Source organism: Oncorhynchus clarkii, chromosome 3 (assembly GCF_045791955.1).
Source record: "Oncorhynchus clarkii lewisi isolate Uvic-CL-2024 chromosome 3, UVic_Ocla_1.0, whole genome shotgun sequence".
NCBI classification, from domain to species: Eukaryota; Metazoa; Chordata; class Actinopteri; order Salmoniformes; family Salmonidae; genus Oncorhynchus; species Oncorhynchus clarkii.
This window is the reverse complement of record NC_092149.1, coordinates 54,321,811-54,344,552: the sequence shown is the minus strand read 5'-3', so window position 1 is coordinate 54,344,552 and position 22,742 is coordinate 54,321,811. Positions and strand designations below refer to the sequence as shown.

The following is a 22,742-nucleotide window of genomic DNA, read 5'->3' as shown; positions in this document are numbered from 1 at the left end:
GGCTGAGGTGCACCTATGACCAGCTCGGAAACCAGATTGCATAGCGGAGAAGGTACGGTGGGATTTGAAATGGTCGGTGATCTGTTTGTTAACTTGGCTTTCGAAGACTTTAGAAAGGCAGGGCAGGATAGATATAGGTCTGTAACAGTTTAGGTCTAGAGTGTCTCCCCCTTTGAAGAGCGGGATGACTGCGGCAGCTTTCCTATCTTTAGGGTTCTCAGACGATACAAAAGAGAGGTTGAACAGGCTAGTAATAGTGGTTGCAACAATTACAGCAGATACATTTTCACCCGCAACGTAATTTTCAATGTAGACCAATTTTTCAGGAAAACTGTGGACATCGCAACAATGGATGGCACTTTTTACGAATGTGGCCATGTGTAGGTTGTCTAGTATATCATGGGCAGAATAGGCTCTAACAATGGGAATTCCTACAACACCTACAACAGTATCATGGGTAAATTGTGACTGACTGACTGATCCACAAATAATAACAAGTAGTTATTTATGATGCAAGGTTCTTTGTAGATCAATAAGTCAGAGGTCGCCTTCACTTTCGGCTGCAATGTCGAACAAACCCAAAGTTTCACATCATGATGATGTGGCTGGTGACACTTTACTTCTCGAAAGTCCAATATCTTGAAAACTTGACTGCTGGCACGCAAAACATTTCCCCAAACTGTATGTCATTGTGTATTTGCATTTAGACAATCATTAAAATGTAGGTTGTTTCTTGCATGGTTTTCCCAATCCATAGGCTAAATGAGAGGATCACGACCCCCTCCCTAGCCTCAGTGGCTATGGGTTGGGACAGGGTTCCATGGAGACTAAACAGCAGAGGGGGATGCTCCTTTGGGACTTCTTTCAGCATAACATGTGGTATGTGTTTGCATTATTTTCAATCAGTGCCATTTTCAATGTGAAGTCTGAAGTTGATAATATACTGTGTCAAATGGCACAGCAGTGTATTTTGGATCAAGCATACATTCATGTTAAAATTTTAAAAACTTATTCGAGATGGGTGTCCCTTCCACGGGACTGTTGAGCTAACGTAGGCTAATGCGATTAGCATGAGGTTGTAAGTAACAAGAACATTTCCCAGGACATAGATATATCTGATATTGGCAGAAAGCTTAAATTCTTGTTAATCTAACTGCGTTGTCCAATTTACAGTAGCTATTACAGTGAAAGAATACCATTCTATTGTTTGAGGAGAGTGCATCATTTTGAACATGAAAAGTTATTAATAAACATATCAGGCACATTCGGGCAGTCTTGATACAACATTTTTAACAGAAATGCAATGGTTCATTTGATCAGTCTAAAACTTTGCACATGCACTGCTGCCATCTAGTGGACAAAATCTAAATTGCACCTGGGCTGGAATAATTCATTATAGCCTTTATCTTGCATTTCAAAGATGATGGTACAAAAACAATACAAAATAACGTTTTTTTTCTTCTTTGTGTAATCTTTTACCAGATCTATTCTGTTATATTCTCCTACATTCCTTTCACATTTCCACAACGTTCAAAGTGTTTTCTTTCAAATGGTACCAAGAAAATGCATATCCTTGCTTCAGGGCCTGAGCTATGGGCAGTTAGATTTGGGTATGTCGTTATAGGCGAAAATTGAAAAAAAGGGGCGTATCCTTAAGAGGTTGTGAAATGGTCTGAGGAAGAAAAAGAAAAAGCCAGACGAGAATACACATTCTATTAGAAGAGCAAGGTAACCCTTTTCTAAACGTTCCTAGCAAATTCTGTTCTTAATTTTGATTGTATGAAAATTAATAATTATATAGTATTTGTTCTTCCTACCCACTCAGGCAAATATGACATAGACGCCTGTAAATACTGAGACAGGTTTTATGAGATTAGTTTAGTTCTTTAAAGATCGCAAGTGGCTGTTCTTGGAGTTCCGAGAGCTTCTTTCTTTAGGGCCAGAGAGCAAAGACGGTGTGGGCTGCGGGCCCCATGCCCAGAGCCTGGTGTGTCCTGCAGGGACACAGATATGGGGCAGCATGCACCCACTCACCAGCACATAGATCCACAGACAAGTGATTGCCAACAGTCCTGTAACCAAGATGGGAGAGACACTGCAGTGGCTGCAAGGCAGACCAGCTCTTTCCCAGGCGAACATGCAACTTTCAGGATCTTATAGACATTTTCCTCTAGCTTTAATCCCTCATCCACTACACAGTTCAAATATTATGTAGTTAGAATAAATGGTAAGATGCATGAACTCTTGTAACCTGTGTTGATTTCACTGGCTCAGTAGGAGTCAAGTTTCTATTTTGACAGAATGTTATTTGTCGTATGTTGTATGTGGGGCTGGTAACAGTGTGTTTCCTATTGTCAGCTCTATTAAGTACAACATTATACATATTTTATCCAGCCTAAATTACGTATTTTATACACTCTGATCAGAAACATGTATTGATGCATGACGTCAAACTGAGTCTGTGGGGTTAAATGGTTTTCTTTTCTTACTCATTTAAGAATAAGGTTGTCTTTGTTGGCAAATGTTTTGATATTTACTTTGTTATGCAGACCACCTGTGCTAAAGCACAATGTCATCTTACATAGAATATTTTGTCCAGAGTGCTTGGCAAGCCTAGGGGAGGAAAATAATGAGGAGGAAGTGTTTAACCTTGATCTGCATGCATAATCCTATGAATGACTCTTGAATTATATGGAGTGGATGTTATCTGATAGCAAATATATTAGTCCCTCAGTCTACCTGCCTGGTGTGTGATTAAGAGCAATTTGATCCGTAAATATTTACTGACTACTACAGTTAAGTCACTGAATGCCAATCGATTAAATCTACGTGTCATTATACAATTAAATATTGTATCGCTACTCCATTTTGTTTTGGTGTTTGTTGTGAAAATGATATGAAATTAACCTGACAAGTTCCCTCTGTTGTTGCTGTCTTGCAGAGACAGGGGCATTCTTATACTGCTGGTACTTTAGCCTCACTCTATCTGTAATGAATACTCAGGGAGAAAAAAGGTGTAGATTCACGGGCAGAGGCCGGCAGGGGTTTATTTCGCCTTTGCAGAAGGCAGGAATCGTGGTCACAGGCAGGCAATGGTCATACACAGGTAGGCAAACAAGCAGGCGAATCAAAACTAGGACTGAAGGCTATAACTGGTTCTTACAAACGAGCTAGGAAACGGCTTAGTAGAGTCAAAACGAACAATACCTAAAAATGCACAAAGAGAATGAACTGAACTAAATAAGGAGCTGATGAGACCAGTTGAGTAACTAACACAGGTGAAATCAATAAACAAAAATGAAAGACAGGGCTGCGTTCAAGAACACAAAGAAACAGAACACAAGGTTGACTAAGAAAATAAATACAGAACCTTACACTGTCCAGCTGGTCAAGGTAAGATACAATTTTCCAAACAAGTGAGATTCATACAATCAAACATTGGAAATTACGTCATTACAAACAGATTGAAATATGGTTGAAGTTACATTGTTACAAAAACGTTCAAATCTGCTTGAAATTACATCACGACAAACAGGCATTTTTCACATATTGTGATTATCCTTTCACACCTTTCTTGCTTTGATGCCTGGTGGACATTTGATGCTCTTGCAATGGACTGTCTTTTATCAAATGGCCATGATCAGCAGTCCAGGCATTATTGTACAGAATCCTTCAGTGCAAAACGGCACTGAGAGATGCAGAACAGAGCAATCTACCAGGAACAGACTGTGCGCCCTCATTAGAGGTTGTTACATTTATCCTTATCTGTTGCCAGTTGCTTTGCAATTTATGGGTGCAATTCTTTCCAGGACTATTTAAGAGCTTAACATGATGTTGCTCAATTAATGCAATCTACTCATGAAACACTAGGAAACAGCTAGTTTGTTCACATTGCTAATTCTATTGCCGGTTGAGTAACTACCTCATAATAGCTAAATTATCTCAATCTTTCAGACTACACTGTAATGTACTGGTGTGTTTATGGGTGCCTTCAGTTATATGCACCTTTTAGTGGTGATTTAGTCTAAGGTCTTGCCACTACAGAGTCATTTTTTTGGGGGGGGAGTACTTCAGTTTCCATAGCAACTCCTCTTGAGACTTGCAGTAAAATGATCTGTCTGCAGGTTTTGAAGAGCACTTTTAACCTGGGAATGGTAATGCCTTTTTCAGCTACTGTAATAAATAAGTGAATAATAGTTTTTTATTCAAAATTGCTTACATTAAACATGGCTGTTTTTCTTCTAAGGATGAAAATAATGAATTTTCACATAATGCCTAATCTGTGGGTTTATGTAACTATACTGTAGGACTGTAGGTCTTTGAGGAGCTTGTCAGTACATTCAGGGGCATATTTTTCTGCATTTCAATTAGGTTTGAATTAAGCAAGACTTTTTGCTTATCCAAATTGCCATCATAAGAGCTCAACAGTAGGTTATTAAGTTATCCAATGAATGAGTTGAATGTCGATGTGATGAGGTGGACTCCTTTCCCTTCCTTTCACTGAGCCTGGATGTTATTCTGCTGGTCTTCGTGCTCTTCTCCATTCACCTGAGTGGTAGGTGAAGGTTAGGAGACAAAGGCAGGAGCGCTCACTCCCATCATTCCCATTCACTCCCATCGCCTGCCAGCCCCCCACCCAAACCCCCCATCCCTCCCCGTTTCCCCATACTTTGTCTGAATGTCCTTACTAACCCAACCCCCTCCACCCTCCAAAAACAGGCCCTCTAAAGGCGTCCGCATGCTTCCCAGACGAAACATTATTTTCCAAAGTTCTGGAGTACACTCAAAAAATTGGGGGTTCCAACAAGGGTTCTTCCAAGATCCTAAAAGTTCCTTGAAGAACCTTAGGATTCTTGGCTCTGAAAAATGCCCAAAAAAAGGTTCTTCCAAGAACCCCAAAGGAGGTGGGGTTCATCGAGGAACCTCCTGGGGGTTCTTGAAGGAACCTAACTGCCCAACTGAAACATTTTGATTTGAAATGACAGCAGGTGCAGAGACTTAACTGAAAAATGTAAAGATCTCTTCAATGTAAGGTAAGGTATCTCCCTTGTATGATCTAAATTGATATTGTTTTATGATCATACCATATATATTTTCATATTTGCACAAATGGCAGTGTTTTTGACACTTTCTCCCTTTGAAAATGATTTCTAAAACAGAAAATGGACACAATTTAATGGATATCAACCAACAAAGAGGTCTAAGAATATGTGTAAGAATATGTTAGTCTGCAGTATGTGTTAGTATGTGTAAGAATATGTTAGTCTGCAGTATGTGTTAGTATGTGTAAGAATATGTTAGTCTGCAGTATGTGTTAGTATGTGTAAGAATATGTTAGTCTGCAGTATGTGTTAGTATGTGTAAGAATATGTTAGTCTGCAGTATGTGTTAGTATGTGTAAGAATATGTTAGTCTGCAGTATGTGTTAGTATGTGTAAGAATATGTTAGTCTGCAGTATGTGTTAGTATGTGTAAGAATATGTTAGTCTGCAGGTATACTGCAGGTATACTGACCAGGAGGCACACAAAGGCATGTACAATTGGTATTGGTATGTTGTGCAGATGCTATCTATCATCTACAGTTAATTATAGTTTCTCTTTAAAACCTTCTCGGACTCAGTCACAGCAGCCTCCCTTACCTCTTCAATTAAATGAAAATCAAAGAGGCCTCTGCATGATACATTATACATAGACTACCATTTAGAAGTTTGGGGTCACTTAGAAATGTCCTTGATTTTGAGAGAAAAGGACATTTTTTGTCCATTAAAATAACATAAAATTGATCAGAATTACAGTGTAGACATTATTGACGTTGTAAATGACTATTGTAGCTGGAAACATATTTTTGATATATCTACACAGGTGTACAAGAGGCCCATGCTGTATCACATCCGGATGTGATTGGGAGTCCCATAGGGAGGAGCACAACTGGCCCAGCGTCGTCCATTGTAAGTAACAATTAGTTCATAACTGACTTGTCTAGTTAAATAAAGGTTCAATCAAAAATAACATATGGACAAGTTATTTGTATAAAAAACATTATCTAAAGTGAACAGTTTTTAAAAATGCACATTTACCACAAAAAAACAAGGAATGAGTATTGCCATGTGCACGTTTTGTTAATTATCTGTATATTTGCAATTTTTTGGATTCACACACTTCACCCTCCCTACACCTCTGATGAATATAACAAGAAATCTGTTCGATCACCATGCACTGCAAAATCATTCTGGCTATGGATACAGAGAACATCAACACATTAACATCAACATGCCAGAGGATATACCAATTGGACTTGTGACTCGACTGGGAGTATACCTCATATTTAGATGTTTTAATTCTGCTTTGCCACTAAAATCATAATAAACACTGACAGCTGAAATATTGTGTTATTGTCGTTATAGTTATGCATATTATTATTATTAATAATAGGTGAGGGGGGAGTTAAAAAATGTACCCAAAAAGGTTCTTCAGAAGGTTCTTAGAGGATCTATTAAAAGGGGTCTTTTGAAGAACCATGCAGTTTACAGAGGAGTATAGAGTGCAGTGATGGCAAATCTGATGGCCGAATGATAAAAAACATCTAGCCGCTCGAGAGCACCCTTACCTGCCAATCTATAAATTACGTCACCGTAATCTAACATGGGTAGGATGGTTAGTTTGGGTTAGTTTGGCAGCTGGGGTGAAAGAGGAGCGACTACAATAGAGGAAACAAAGTCTAGATTTAACTTTAGCATGCAGCTTTGATATGTGCTGAGAGAAGGACACTGTACCGTCTATCCATAATCCCAAGTACTTGTATGAGGTGACTACCTCAAGCTCTAAACCCTCAGACGTAGTAATCACACCTGTGGGGAGAGGGGCATTCTTCTTACCAAACCACATGACCTTTGTTTTAGAGGTGTTCAGAACAAGGTTAAGGGCAGAGAAGCTTTTGTTGTAGAGCATTTAACACACAATCCGGGGAAGGGCCATAAGTATAAGACTGTAACATCTGCATATAAATGGTTGATAGAGCTTTTTTACTGCCTAAGCTATGTTGTTGATGTAAATTGAGAAGAGTGTGGGGCCTAGGATCGAGCCTTGGGGTACAGCAGTGGCTGAGATAACAGATGTTCTGACTTTATACACTGCACTCTTTGAGAGAAGTAGTTAGCAAACCAGGTCAAAGACCCCTCAGAGACACCAATACTCGTTATCCGGCCCACAAGAATGGAATGGTTTGCCATATCAAAAGCTTTGGCCAAGTCAATAAAAATATCAGCACAACATTGCTTTGAATCAAGGACAGTGGTGGCATCATTGAGGACTTTGAAGGTTGCAGTTACACATCCATAACCTGAGCGGAAACTAGATTGCATACCAGAGAGCATAACATAGACATCAAGAAAGCCAGTCAGTTGATTATTGAGTTTTTTTAACACTTTTTATAAACAGGGCGAAATAGAAATAGGCTTATAACAGTTAGGATCAGGTTGATCTCCCCCTTAAAATAAAGGATGCACAGTGGCTGCCTTCCAAGCAATGGGAATCTCCCCAGAGAGGAGAGACCGGTTAAAAAAGGTCAGAGATAGGCTTGGCAATGATAGGGGCAGCAACCTTAAAGAAGAAAGGGTCTAAACCATCTGCCCATCTGATGTTTTTTGGGGGTCAAGTTTAAGGAGCTCCTTTAGCACCTCAGACTCAGTGACCGCCTGCAGGGAGAAACTTTGTAGCGTGGCAGGGGGAAAAGAGGGAGGAGAATTGGGGCTAGTTGCATTAGAAGGGGTGGGAGATGAGGAAATGTTGGATGGGCAAGGAGGCATGGCTTAGTCAAATATGAATTCTGACATAATGAAGTGGTGATTTAAAAAGCTCAGCCATGTGCTTCTTGTCAGTAACAACCACATCATCAACTTTAAGGGACATGGGCAGCTGTGAGGAGGAGGGTTTATTCTCCAGGTCTTAAACCGTTTTCCATAACTTCTTGGGGTTAAACCCTGCTCATTATAGTAACTAACTTTGGCCTTCCGGATAGCCCGAGTGCACTTATTTCTCAATTGCCTGAACGAGAGCCAGTCAGCCTGAGTATGCGTGTGCACTTCTTGAGGTGGAGTAACTCTGCAAGATCACGATCGAGACAGGCTGAACCTGTTTTTAATTCAAATTTTCTTTATGGGGGGAGTGTTTGTTAACAATACTACTGAAAATATTAAAAAAGAAGGTCTAAGCGTCTTCGACAGAGGGGATCAATCTGATTCTATACCAATTTACAGAGGCCAGGTCATGAAGGAAGGCTTGCTCATTAAAGTTTTTTAGCAAGCGTCTATGACAAATTAGGACAGGTCGTTTCACTGAGCAGCCATTACGAACACAGGCTGTAAAACAGTGATCACTAAGGTCATTACAGAAAACACCAGACTGATTATTTGTGAGGATAACATCGAGGAGAGTAGCCTTTTCTGTGTATTTGGAGTCACACCTTGTGGGATTGGTAATAATTTGAGAAAGATTTAAGGAGTCCCATTGCTTTAAGACTTGGTCAAGTGGTTTAAGCATGTCCCAGTTTAGGTCACTTGGCAGGACAAATTCAGTCTTACTGTAAAGGGCCAGGAGAGAGCTTTGGGCAGTTAGGGTACAGGCAGGTGCTGATGGAGGACGATAACACCCAGTAACAGTCAACAAAGAGCTATTTGAAAGTTTAATGCCAAATCAAATTGTTTGGGGACAGACTTGGTGGAGACAACTGAGCACTGAAGGTGATCCTTGGTAAAGATTGCCACTCCCCCAACTTTGGACGATCTGTCTTGCCAGAAAAGGTTCTAACCAGAATGATTTAATTTGAATTTATTTATTTAACCTTTATTTAACTAGGCAAGTCAGTTAAGAAGAAATTCTTATTTACAATGACGGCCTAGGAACAGTGGGTTAACTGCCTTGTTCAGGGGCAGAATGACATATTTTTTACCTTGTCAGATCAGGGATTCGATCTAGCAACCTTTCGGTTACTGGCCCAATGGTCTAACCACTAGGGTACCTGCCGCCCCAGAAAAAAGGTTAACATCAGTATTCAAAACACTCTTCCTTAACTAAGTCTCAGTAATGACCAACACATCTGCATTGGAGCTGTGAACCCACACTTTCAATTCAGCCATTCTGGGTAATAAAGCTCCAAGTGTTAACATGCAGAAAACTCAGGCTTTTACGAGAGCAGAAATCAGTGAAGCGGATATCAGAGCACAAGTCAGAATTGGGGCTAGCAACAGTAGATTGCCCAGGGTGTACATGCACATTTCCAGATATCATCAACAGTAATACAATCAAGGCAGAGGACAGGGAAAGCTCTGCAGTGTTGATTTATGACATTTGAATGTGCATTAGATGGCAACAAGATCATATTGTACAGCAATTTCATCAGGTAACATGAATACAAAGCCAGCGAGATGTGATTAGAATAGGATGGGAGGCCAAAAGTATGTGTAACCAGTAGAGAGTCAGTCCCACGTGTGGGAGCAAACACAGTCTGTCCCACGGTTGGGTAAACAAGAAATGCCATAGTCAACAAAGCATGCAGGAGTCATGAGGCAAATAGCAAAATAGCAAAATGCACAAGAAAAAAAGTATAACGACTTGGGGCTAGCCATTGTAAGTCGAGAGTCACTTGCCCCAACAGTGCCTGTGTGCTGGAGGCGAGTGAAAGCTCGGGAGAGAGGGGGGAGTGTGGTGGGGGTACCTGTACCAGACAGCGGGAGACAAGCCAGGGCAGACGGTGAACGGATTCCCAGATGGAATCCAAGCAGCAGTGTAGCTGGCAATGGGAGTAGGTGTCAAACCCACTTGGGAGAAGCTTTTATTTCTGGAGGCAGATTTCTTGTCGAAAATGTCAGTGGATGGTTTCTGAACAGTGGAAAAGGGCTTCAAATGCCTCTGGGTTTGGGTTGGGTAGCCTGTGAGACTCCTGTTATTTGTTGGGCTCAAAGGCTTTGACTGCTCTCACGTCACACCTCCATGCTAATTGAAGTTGTATCTGTTCTGTCTCAGTTCCAGGTTGGATGGTGTTCTCAGGTCTCTGCTGTTTGTTTGCCAGAGCACCCTCTGTAACGCTTGGAAAAATCAAGCCTTGGTAGTAGTAATCCTTCCAGGTAATTTTGTCCAAAATTAGGTTTTACGTTTGGAGTTTTGATCTGAGGTGAAGGTTATGCATATGCTCCTTTGATACATTGATATATCAGCTGATGTAAAAAGGCCTATATAAATACATTTAACTTGATTTGATATCGACATAACCTGAAAGGCCACTCAGCAAGGAAGAAGCCACTGCTCCAAAACAGCCATAAAAAAGCCAGACTACGGTTTGCAACTGCACATGGGGACATAGATCGTACTTTTTTGAGAAATGTCCTCTGCTCTGATGAAACAAAAATAGAACTGTTTGGCCATAATGACCATTGTGATGTTTGGAGGAAAAAGGGGGGGAGCTTGCAAGCCCAAAGAACACCATCCCAACTGTGAAGCATGGGGGTGGCAGCATCATGTTGTGGGGGTGCTTTGCTGCAGGAGGGCCTGGTGTACTTCACAAAATTGAAGGAATCATGAGGATGGAAAATTATGTGGATATATTGAAGCAACATCTCAAGACATCAGTCATGAAGTTAAAGCTTGGTCGCAAATGGGTCTTCCAAATGGACAATGACCCCAAGCAGACTTCCAAAGCTGTGGCAAAATGGCTTAGTGACAACAAAGTAAAGGTATTGGAGTGGCCATCACAAAGCCCTGAACTCAATCATATAGAACATTTATGGGCAGAACTGAAAAAGCGTGTACGAGCAAGGAAGCCTACAAACCTGACTCAGTTACACCAGCTCTGTCAGGAGGAATGGGCCAAAATTTACCCAACTTATTGTGGGAAGCTTGTGGAAGGCTACCCAAAATGTTTGACACATGTTAAACAATTTAAAGGCAATGCTACCAAATACTAATTGAGTGTATGTAAACTTCTGACCCACTGGGAAAGTGATTAAATAAATAAAAGCTGAAATAAATCATTCTCTCTACTATTATTCTGACATTTCACATTCTTAAAATAAAGTGGTGATCCTAACTGACCTAAGACAGGGCATTTTTTACTAGGATTAAATGTCAGTAATTGTGAAAAACTGAGTTTAATTGTATTTGGCTAAGGTGTATGTTAACTTCCGACTTAAACTGTAGGTGTTCCTTTTGTCCAGGTGGGAAAGGGCAGTGTAGAGTGTAATTGAGATTGCGTCATCTGTGGATCTGTTGGGGCTGTATGCGAATTGGAGTGGGTCTAAGGTTTCCAGGATGTTGGTGTTGATGTGAGCCATAACCAGCCTTTCAAAGCAATTCATGGCTACCGACGCGAGTGCTGGGGGGGCTTTCTTGGGCACAGGGACTATGGTGGTCTGCTTGAAACATGTTGGTATTACAGACTCAGTCAGGGACAGGTTGAAAATATCAGTGAAGACACTTGCCAGATGGTCAGCGCATGCTTGGAGTACACATCCTGGTAATCCGTCTGGCCCCACGGCCTTGTGAATGTTGACCTGTTTAAAGGTCTTGCTCACATCGGCTATGGAGAGCGTGATCACACAGTCATTTGGAACAGCTGATGCTCTCATGCATGCTTCAGTGTTGCTTACCTCGAGGCAAGCATAGAAGTAATTTAGCTCGTCTGGTGGCTTGTGTCACTGTGCAGCTCGCAGCTGTGCTTCCCTTTTGTTGTCTGTGTTAGTTTGCAAGCCCTGCCACAACCGACAAGGTTCGGAGTCGGTGTGGTATTATTCAGTCTTAGTCCTGTTTTGACGCTTTGCCTGTTCGATGGTTTGTCGGAGGGCATAGCGGGATTTCTTATAAGCGTCCGTGTTAGAGTCCCGCTCCTTGAAAGTGGCAGTTTTACCCTTTAGCTCAGTGCGGATGTTGCCTGTAATCCATGGCTTCTGGTTTGGGTATGTACGTATGGTCACTGTGGAGATGATGTCATCGATGCACTTATTGATGAAGCCAGTGACTGATGTCCTCCTCAATGCCATCGGAAGAATCCCAGAACATATCCCGGTTTGTGCTTCCTCCTTTAGTATTGGCTTGTAAGCAGGAATCAGGAGGATATAATTATGGTCAGATTTGCCTAATGGAGGGTGAGGGAGAGCTTTGCACGCATCTCTGTGTGTGGAGTAAAGGTGGTCTAGAGGTTTTTTTCTTCTGGTTGCACATTTAACATGCTGGTAGAAATGAGGTGAAACAGTTTCCCTGCATTAATGTCCCCGGCCACTGTGCCGCCTCTGGATGAGAGGTTTCCTGTTTGTTTAGCAGTAAACTGTTTGAATAAAAATTATTCAGTAGCTTTATTGTGTGCTTTTATGTTTGCTTATTTTCTAACTCTAGGTCAAAAAAAATACTTTTAGGTATTTCATAGTGCTAAAAGTTCTCGGGACCTCATTTATACTTTTATAACAGATACTCAAATTCGGACTGTGGGGGATCTTATTTGAACCCCCAAGTTTTTTGATTTATTTATTTATTGGTGTATTTTACTCCCTTTTCGTGGTATCCAATTGTTAGTAGTTATTATCTTGTCTCATCGCTACAACTCCCGTACGGGCTCGGGAGAGACGAAACACAACCCAACCAAGCCGCACACCGTGCACCTGGTGACCTGGTTAGCGTGCACTGCGCCTGGCCTGCCACAGGAGTCGCTAGTGCACGATGAGACAAGGATATCCCTCCCGGCCAAGCCCTCCCTAACCCGGATGACACTAGGCCAATTGTGCGTCGCCCACGTGCGGCCGGCTGCGACAGAGCCTGGCCGCGAACCCAGAGTCTCTGGTGGCACAGCTAGCATTGTGATGCAGTGCTGCGCCACCCAGGAGGCCCCAAGTGATTTAATTTTGGAAAAATGTTCCAAAGTATTCCCACGCATAATAGAGCGATATATGTGATATCATAGCAATGTTAGCAAGGTGCAAAATTATTGTTTTAGCAAAATATTATATATGTTAGGGCTTATTGCGTAGTTAAATAAAGGTTAAATAAAAAAATATATAACAAAATGATTGCGGTCAATTTGCAGTCTAGAAATTATTTGTAATTATGTTCCAGCCCCCTGACCATCCGCTCAAGAAAAAATAGCTGAATCTAGTAGATGATTCCTGTTATAGATGGTTATATATCAGTCCGACTAATACAGGACTAGTAAAGGCCCAGTGCATATACAGACGAGCTATATATATATATATATTCTTTGCTTCAAGATTTTTCAAGGGGTGCTGCAACACCCCTACTTCCCGCGGCAATGTTTCTATTACATATTGTATCATGTGTGTGCATGTCTATATACTGCTGTATCCATTTCTAAATGAAATGTACACTGATAATACAGTATATAAATTACTATATTCTATTCCACAACATTTGGATGGCTTTTTCACTAGTGACATTTTTGCCTAGGAGCATGAACCTCGCGATAATGTTTGCACACGATGCGTGACGTTTGATGTAAGGTAGTTTATTAAGTTCATTTTACAAAGGAAACTTAAAGATCCACCGCAAAAATGTTACATTCCAACATTTTGTGAGGTTACCGATGAAGCTGGACAAATGTCTAAATATTGCCAGGATTTTTTTTAAATCACAAGATTTCACTGCCACTGACAGCAGTGTTTGTTTGCTTTGTCGTTTCAAAAAGTAGCTTGATGAGTGTCCAAAGTAACAGTGGAAGTTTGGAGGGGACGCCATCTTGGTCCCAGATCTCCACGTCCCTTTCTCAGCAACATATCACGGCAGTGGTGAAGGCCAAGGGAGGTAAAAAATAATATTATTGAAACAAAAGTATTTGCTAGTTACATGTTTTGTGTGTCGTTTTGTGGTACGTGTTAAGAGCCATCTTGAAATGAATTGCAACTGAGTAACACCGAAGCCATGGTGTGCAGCAGCCTGCTAGCTAGCCACTACAGACGAGTGTTTGCTGGTGGTGTCTGCAAATGTCCATGAGAAATAACACATGAGGAACGTTAGCTAGTTAACGTTAGCCACAGTACCTAAACTACTGATACATTTGTTCTTTGTTTGCAATATAAGTGAAGATTGTAGATGTTTACATGCTGAAGTGGAGTAGTTAGCTAGTTGGCTAACTGACTACAGAACTGATGTAGCCTAAGTTATCAACACTAGAGAATTTGCTATCCAGCTAATATAGCTAGGTAGTTTAATAACTACATACTGCTAGCTAGCTGTCTCCACCGGCTAGCTACGTTGACAGCGTTAGCTAGCTAGCTATTATCGGTTGTTGAATGTTGTATTTGCTAGACAGCAAGCTAATATGTCAGATTTAAATCAGGGTCGAGAGATGACATGGACCTATGGATTCAGTATTGCCAGATCTAAACGGAATTCTGTGGACTGTATGAAATGATTTTCAAATGTATATCTCAACAACATATCGATAGCTAGCTAATGCATGTCTGGCGACCCTCCTTTCCTTTGACACGAAGTCGGGATGACACCTTTTTATTGCAGTAACCAGCTAGGTACACTGTGCTGTGGAAACCCAATGTACAATTGACCATATCAAATTCAGAAACTGGGGGTTATATTAGGTATCCAACTATTACAATGCTAATGAGGGCACACCGTGGTATTTTCAATGGCTTGCGTGGACAGGACGGTGGCAATAGTTTGTAATTGGGCAGTGTATTACTTCCGACACAAGTCTAGATGTAGCGGGCTAATGTGATGCTCATTAGCCATTACATGTTAGGTACTGTTTGGCCTACCACGGATCATTTGACGGCCTTAAAGACATCCTCCAGTGCGTTTTTGAACATTTCCTGTTGAAGAGCGATATCCCAAGGATAAATACAGGAAACTACACACACGAAAGGGTAAAAACAATGTTTATTTTTTAGGCACGACTGCCAACTTCAAGGAATAGGGCATTCATGGAGTTGGTTTTATGGGACGTTATGTCATTGGCCTCCCCTTTGCTTAAGATGCAATAGAGAACAAAGAAAGCCCCACTTGTGCCATGTCATGACTTACCTGGACTACCTATTGATGTGTGTTTTGTTAAGTAAATCAGGTGTTAAATGATGTGGAAAGTAGACTGGCCTGCCAATGTGTATGCCACAATAATGTCTATTTTCAAATCTTCTCTCATTGATCCAGACAGGTGAGTGCGATGATATGTAGCACTTTGGGGTGTACACCCACCTGTCTCAATGAGAGAAGATATGAAATGGACAAGATGGCAGTGTACATGCTTGGATACCTTCGTGGAGAAAAATTATAACATTTTAACTGGGTGTCTTCTAAATTCAACCCCCCCCCCCCCCCCCTGCAATTAGACTCTGGAGCAGTGGAAACGTGTTCTCTGGAGTGAAAAAGCATGCTTTACCATCTGGCAGCCAACGGACCAATCTGGGTTTGGCGGTTGCCAGGAGAACGCTAACTGCCCCAATTGTGCCAACCATTGTGCCAATGGTAAAGTTTGGTGGAGGAGGAATAATGGTCTGGGGATGTTTTTCATGGTTAGGGCTACGCTATTACATTCCAGACGATTCTGTGCGTCCAACTTTGTGGCAACAGTTTGGGGAAGGCCTTTTCTTGTTTCAGCATGACAATGCCCCCGTGCACAAAGCGAGGTACATGCAGAAATGGTTTGTCGAGATCAGTGTGGAAGGACTGGGCTGCCCTGACCTCAACCCCATCAAACATCTTTGGGATGAATTGGAACGCCGACTGCGAGCGTGGCCTAATTGCCCAACATCAGTGCCCGACCTCACTAATGCTTGTGCCTGAATGGAAGCATGTTCCCGCAGTAATCTTCCAACATCTAGTGGAAAGCCTTCCAGAAGAGTGGAGGCTGTTATATAGCAGCAAAGGGGGGACCAACTCCATATTAATGCCCAGAATTTTGGAATGAGATGTAATGTATTTAGAGATTTAGAGCAAATGTTCTGTCAGCAGTGATTAACTGATTTCTAGACATTGTGCTAGTTGGTAACATTCTTTAGATGGCTATATTTTTTTTTAGCTTGTAACCCAAAAAATACTGAGCACTGTACCCCTTAGTATAGAAGGCCACTGATGTGAAGAAAGTAAACTAAACTGCATCAAAGTAGTACAATTGTCTAATGCGTACTAAACTTACTCTGTTCACTACCTAATTAGACATTAAGACCTACATGCATGGGAAAACATTTAGTGTTGAAATATGAGTAGATTAACTGCATCCTCTAGTTAGCCTATAGTTGAGAGTTGTCAAAGTATTGTAACCCAGAATACATTTTCTGGTGGCTTTATACAAATTGTGCCACTTATTTTGATCTGAATCTAAGCTATAGGCCTAGTCTTATGCCAAAGGAATTTTTGAATGACTGTCCAAGTGTCTGTCTGTCAACAGGTGGACACTATGTTGCACAGCATGGAGCTCAAATGACATCCACAGCATTCTAAGGGTTCAACCACTGGCTTGTGCAGGGGCTTGAGTTTGGTTGCTTGGAATATATTGGCTACTTATTTATGCAGAATGTCTAGGAAATCATCCCTCCTTGCCAAAGAGAGAGAGCTTACACTCCATGCTTTCCTGGCTTTTTTAAATATGAAAACGCTACATGTAGATCCAAGTGCGCTCAACGCAAGATTATGCTTTTATTTTAAGAGAACCATAGTTTTTGTTTTGTGTTTACTACCAAGTTAATGGTGGTGCGTATGAGAGTATGCACTGAGATGCTGCTGTAAAGTGAGAGCCGTGTCTAGTAGCCTGGTTCTTCAGACCATCATAAGGAAATGAAAGTGACATGACAACCTAGATCTGAAGTAGATATTTGGCATTTAAGTCGAGTATTATTTACTGTGTTACATCATCCTTACATGACATTTCTCAAGTTACTTCATGTTGCACTGAAATATCTACTGGCAAGCCATAACATTACCGTACTCCCCATCACCTTAACTTCTCTTGTTTTTGTTAGGCTGTATTGTAAATGATGGCTGTCTTTTCATTTTGTCACATTCTTTCAACTTTTCTACTTTTGATTAACTATAATGTTATTGTTGTGCATATCTGCTGCTTATTACAGTATTGGTGAAACATACAAAATACCTTATTCCACAAGTTCCACTTGGGCAGCTGTTACATACAATTATATTAAATCAAATTCATCTTTCCAAAAGGAGCTGCATAACATTGTTGCACTGTCCTGGGTTTGTACATTGATTCCCCAGAGCCCAAGTGCACCACATTTATTTCACCTCTACTCCACAAATGAGCTTAAGGGGCATCCATCTTGGGTGTCTTGGAACCTGCTGTGGTATCTGATCCTTTGTCCCCAGGGTGTTGTCTTTTTCTTTCTTTTGCGTATTTCACTTTAGAGAGACTGCCTGCATCTGGTATTGCAGCATTTACAGACTGCAGATGAAAAGCAAACTCTAATATAGATTACAGGGTAGTTGACGTCATAGAATGGTAGCACGTATATGATATGAGCTATACAATTAGGCTATGCCCTGGCAATTAATTATTTTTCTTGCAGTGGACATTTTTGTAAGATGAACAGGAGTGTTCCGTTTCTCAGGGGAATTTGAAATTGTAGGTGAGGAAAGTGAATTGAAACGATGGGTAGCCAGATGGTTCTTTTGGATTTTGGTCTGAAGCCAGTACAGGGAACAAATTACAATTGTCATGTCACTGGTGGCAGCACTTTTAAAAACAGTAGCACTAATGAGCGATCAATGTAGGGAAACATTATCTGGCCTAGTTTTAGACAGTCTAGCTCTCGCAGACATTTTTTTCTTCAGAACAACGTATTTTGTAGTTTAGTTGATAGGTTGATGTAAGGGTGTTTTGATTTTAAGAGAACTGCCAGAGAAGAATTTGATGTACATGTTTTTTTTTCTCTGTTCCAGCTCTGATACGTTGGTGCACTCTGTCAAAGCCAAGTGAAACAGCCAGGCCCAGGTCCCTTGGGCCTACTACACTTGTGGGAATTGTCTTGGAGACAGGCCTGCATTGTTCTCCAGGCTCATATTAGACAAGGTGGAGGAACTGTGTCGTCTTGTCTGTGGGTGCTGTAAACCACAAGCTGGTGGGAAACCACCATGAACTGTACTGGCCAGAGTAAAGGGGCTTGTACTGGACACACTGACTGCTCTGAGGAAACCTGATGTCTGTAAAGGATATACATCTAGAGCTTTGGCTTTTATTTAGGCGTTTCCTCCACCCTGTCTTTAACTTTACTGGATAGTTGGGCAGAATTCAGAAGATTTATGGCAGTACCTGAGATGTAGATTCACTTTTGACCGTCATTGCATTTGGTAAGATATATGTAAATAATCAGTGTCTCTCTGGCATTAGTCCTATCTGTGCTCTGACAGAGGAAGTGTTGCAGCAGACATGATGCACTGACTGAACAGGTGTTAAGAGACCTCATAGCCCTTTGTTGATACAAAATGGAGTGCTTGTTAGAGCAAGGCTATGTCAGCTGTCTCCCAGAGGCCTTTAGGCTTTAGGGAGACAGTCCAATCCTATTCTCTGTCTAGGATGTAGTCTACTAGTTTAAATCCTTGTTTACATGTGAAATGATAAAGATCTAGCAAAGGCTATTATCGAAACTCATACACTACATGACCCAAAAGTATGTGGATAGCTGCTTGTTGACCGTCTCGTTCCAAAATCATGGGCATTAATATGATGTTGGTCCCTACATTTTGCTGCTTTAAGTCTCCACTCTTCTGGGAAGGCTTTCCACTAGATGTTGGAACATTGCTGCGGGGACTTGCTTCCATTCAGCCACGAGCATTACTGAGGTCGGGCACTGATGTTGGTCGATTAGGCCTGGCTCCCAGTCGGAGTTCCAATTCATCCCTAAGGTGTTCGACAGGGTTGAGGTCAGGAATCTGTGCAGGCCAGTCAAGTTCATTCATGACTATCTCAAACCATTTCTGTATGGACCTCGCTTTGTACACCGGGGCATTGTCATGCTGAAGGGCCTTCCCCAAACTGTTGTCACAAAGTAGGAAGCACAGAATCGTCTAGAATGTCATTGTATGCTGTAGCTTTAAGATTAAGGGGCCTAGCCCGAACTATGAACAACAGCTCCAGACCATTATTCCTTCTCCACCAAACTTTACAGTTGGCACTATGCATTGGGGCAGGTAGCGTTCTCCTGGTATCCGCCAAACCCAGATTTGTCCATTGGCCTGTCAGATGGTGACGCGTGGCTCATCACTCCAGAGAATGTGTTTCCACTGCTCCAGAGTCCAATGACGGCGAGCTTTACATCACTCCAGCTGACGCTTGGCATTGCGCATGGTGAGCATAGGCTTGTGTGCGGCTGCTCGACCATGGAAACCCATTTCATGAAGCTCCCTCCCAAACAGTTCTTGTGCTGACGTTGCATCCATGGGCAGTTTGGAACTCTGTAGTGAGTGTTGCAACTGAGGAAAGATTACTTTTAGGTGGTTTTGTTTAGATTTTAAGTTTTCATAACAATCGGAAATCGGTATTTTTGGGCACCGATTTGCCAAATATATATATATATATATATATATATATATATATAGAGAAAGCTATTTTGGGTATATATGGACCGATTTTAAACGAAAAAAAGACCCAATAGTGATGTTTATGGGGCATATAGGAGTGCCAAGAAAGAAGCTCTTCAAAGGTAATGAATGTTTTATATTTTATTTCTGCGTTTTGTGTAGCGCCGGCTAAGCTATATCTTTGTTTACATCACATTCGGGCATTTTGGGGTGTTGCATGCTATCAGATAATAGCTTCTCATGCTTTCGCCGAAAAGCATTTTAAAAATCTGACTTGTTGGCTAGGTTCACAACGAGTGTAGCTTTAATTCAATACCCTGCATGTGAATTTTGATGAACGTTTGAGTTTTAATGAGTACATTTAGCATTTAGCGTAGCGCATTTGCATTTCCAGGTGTCTACTTGAGACATCTGCGTCTCAAGTAGGAGCAAGAAGTTAACTAATCCAACGCAATAACGACCTGTCTCTCTCTCGTTGCACTCCACAAGGAGACTGACTACCTGTTACGCGAATGCATTCTCGCGGGGCAGAAATCTCAGAGACCAATTGGTAAACTCTGATTTACCACCCCAAGATATTCCTGAACAACATCTATTTGCGCCCCTACTACATGGAAATTACAAATGTAATGGCTGTGCTCAATGCAATGGCACTTATAAATGTAGATCCTTCAAACACCCACAAACAGGGAAATCGATCCCAATAAAAGGTGTTATTACGTGCTCCACTAAGGCAGTTATTTATCTTATAACTTGTCCTTGTGGTAAAAATTATGTGGGTAAAACAAAGCGTGAATTAAAAGTACGTATCTCAGAGCATCGTAGCACCATTAGGTGTAAAAACTTTACTTATCCAGTTGCGACCCACTTCTTGGAGGCAGGCCACTCGATTTCGTCTCTGCGTTATATTGGCATCGAACATGTCACCCTCCCTAGGAGAGGGGGTGACCTTGATAATTTATTGTTAAAACGAGAGGCTGCCTGGATCTTTGATTTAAAGACCCTTGTGCCCTTCGGTCTCAACTTAGACTTTGATCTGAAGCCATTCTTGTGATTATTGTGACTTTGCCATTTGTAATTGTTTGTAAACTTGTATAGTCAAATTAATCTATGATCGTATGCTATCCATTTGTTTGTATGCTGTTCTTTGTATGACATTTTAATATTTGATTATTAACCAATGATATTAGGCCACTCCTGGCCATGATTACAGACACCTGTGTCTTTTGACACTATATAAACGAGTCATCCCGCAGTGTTTGTGATTATACCCTGATGAAGACACTTTGGTATTACATTTTTGCATCTGAGCTCTTAGAGTGTGCGGCTCTCTTTCATTTACATGCGAATGCAGTAAGCCATGGTAAGTTGCTAGCTAGCATTAAACTTATCTTATAAAAAACAATCAATCATAATCACTAGTTAACTACACATGGTTGATAATATTACTAGATATTATCTAGCGTGTCCTGCGTTGCATATAACCTGACTGAGAATACAAGTATCTAAGTATCTGACTGAGCGGTGGTAGGCAGAAGCAGGCGCGTAAACATTCATTCAAACAGCACTTTCTTTGCGTTTTGCCAGCAGCTCTTCGTTGTGCGTCCTGCACTGTTTAACTCCTGAGATGAGGCTGGTGTAACCAAAGTGAAATGGCTAGCTAGTTAACGCGCGCTAATAGTGTTTCAAACGTCACTCATTCTGAGCCTTCTAGTAGTTGATCCCCTTGCTCTGAATGGGTAACGCTGCTTCGATGGTGGCTGTTGTCGTTGTGTTGCTGGTTCGAGCCCAGGGAGGAGCGAGGAGAGGGACGGGACGGAAGCTATACTGTTACACTGGCAATACTAAACTGGCTATAAGAACATCCAATAGTCAAAGGTTAATGAAATACAAATGGTATAGAGGGAAATAGTCCTATAATACCTAAAACTTCTTACCTGGGAATATTGAAGACTCATGTTAAAAGGAACCACCAGCTTTCATATGTTCTCATGTTCTGAGCAAGGAACTGAAACGTTAGCTTTCTTACATGGCACATATTGCACTTTTACTTTCGCATTATTTAAACCAAATTGAACATGTTTCATTATTTACTTGAGGCTTAATTGATTTTATTGATGTATTATATTATGTTTTTATTCAGTATTGTTGTAATTGTCATTATTACAAATAAATAAAGAATCAGACGTTTAAAAAAAAAATAATAATAATAATCGGCTTTTTTGGTCCTCCAATAATCGGTATATGTGTTGAAAAATCATAATCGGTCGACCTCTAGTTTCGTTCTGTGAGCTTGTGGCTTATCACTTTGCGAATGAGCCGTTGTTGCTCCTAGACGTTTTGACTTAACAATAACAGCACTTACAGTTGACCAGGGCAGCTCTAGCAGAGTAGAAATTTGACGAACTAACTTGTTGGAAAGGTGGCATCGTATGACTGCTACGTTGAAAGTCACTGAGCTGTTCAGTAATGCCATTCTACTGCCAATGTTTGTCTATGGAGATTGTATGGCTGTGTGCTTGATTTTATACACCTGTCCGCCATGGGTGTGGCTGAAATGGCCTAATCCACTAATTTTGAAGGGTTGTCCACATACTTATATATTACACAAGTGTCTTGATATAGAGCACCTAGTGTCATGTTTGCCTTGAACACTCACCATGCAGAATGTGGTCATGTAATCCCATGTACTGGGATTAAGCTATTTTAGTGTTTTATAAAATGTTATCGTGAGTATAAATTTAGGACATTGCATCTCCCTTTCTCTGTTCAGACATGATGTAACCAGACATTTTGCCTATTAAACATTTCAGACTTCAGGAAATTGCTTTCAGCTGTTTTGTGCGTGACAAGGGAACAATCCTCATTAGTTTTGCTTTATCACATCCTTTAGTTTTAACCAAGTGGATAGCTCTTTGATAATGCCTTTTAACAGATTCTATGCAACCTTATATGGTTGGGGTATTCCTCTGGACTGATCTTCAAGCGTATTCTGAAGGTCTTCAGGATTCCTAGTCAATCCCGACGTTACCTTGCAGTTAATCCTTAAGAGTCTAAGCTGTTACTAAGAACATAATTTTGTTGTTTGATTTGAAATTTTAGGACCCCTTTTAACCCCCAGGAAGAATGACAACTGTTTTACGTTACCTGACAAGCGAGTACATATTTGGTTGTTTTCATACTGTCATTCCCAAACAGTCTGT

At 41.1% G+C, this 22,742-nt stretch overlaps 1 protein-coding gene and 1 pseudogene across 1 annotated transcript in view; both read left to right on the top strand.

The window, feature by feature from the left end:
• Positions 1 to 399: 399 nt before the first annotated feature.
• LOC139385700 (tRNA N(3)-cytidine methyltransferase METTL8, mitochondrial-like) lies at positions 400 to 4,728 on the top strand (annotated as a pseudogene).
• An 8,784-nt stretch (positions 4,729 to 13,512) lies between these two features.
• Positions 13,513 to 22,742, top strand: part of LOC139398026 (serine/threonine-protein kinase tousled-like 1-B) — a 32,135-nt gene continuing 22,905 nt past the window's right edge. Inside the window, exons 1-2 of the mRNA XM_071144279.1 lie at positions 13,513 to 13,549; positions 13,685 to 13,797. Of these exons, the coding sequence (XP_071000380.1) occupies positions 13,689 to 13,797 (109 nt within the window). The 5' untranslated portion in view covers positions 13,513 to 13,549; positions 13,685 to 13,688. The remainder of the gene's footprint in view (positions 13,550 to 13,684; positions 13,798 to 22,742) is intronic.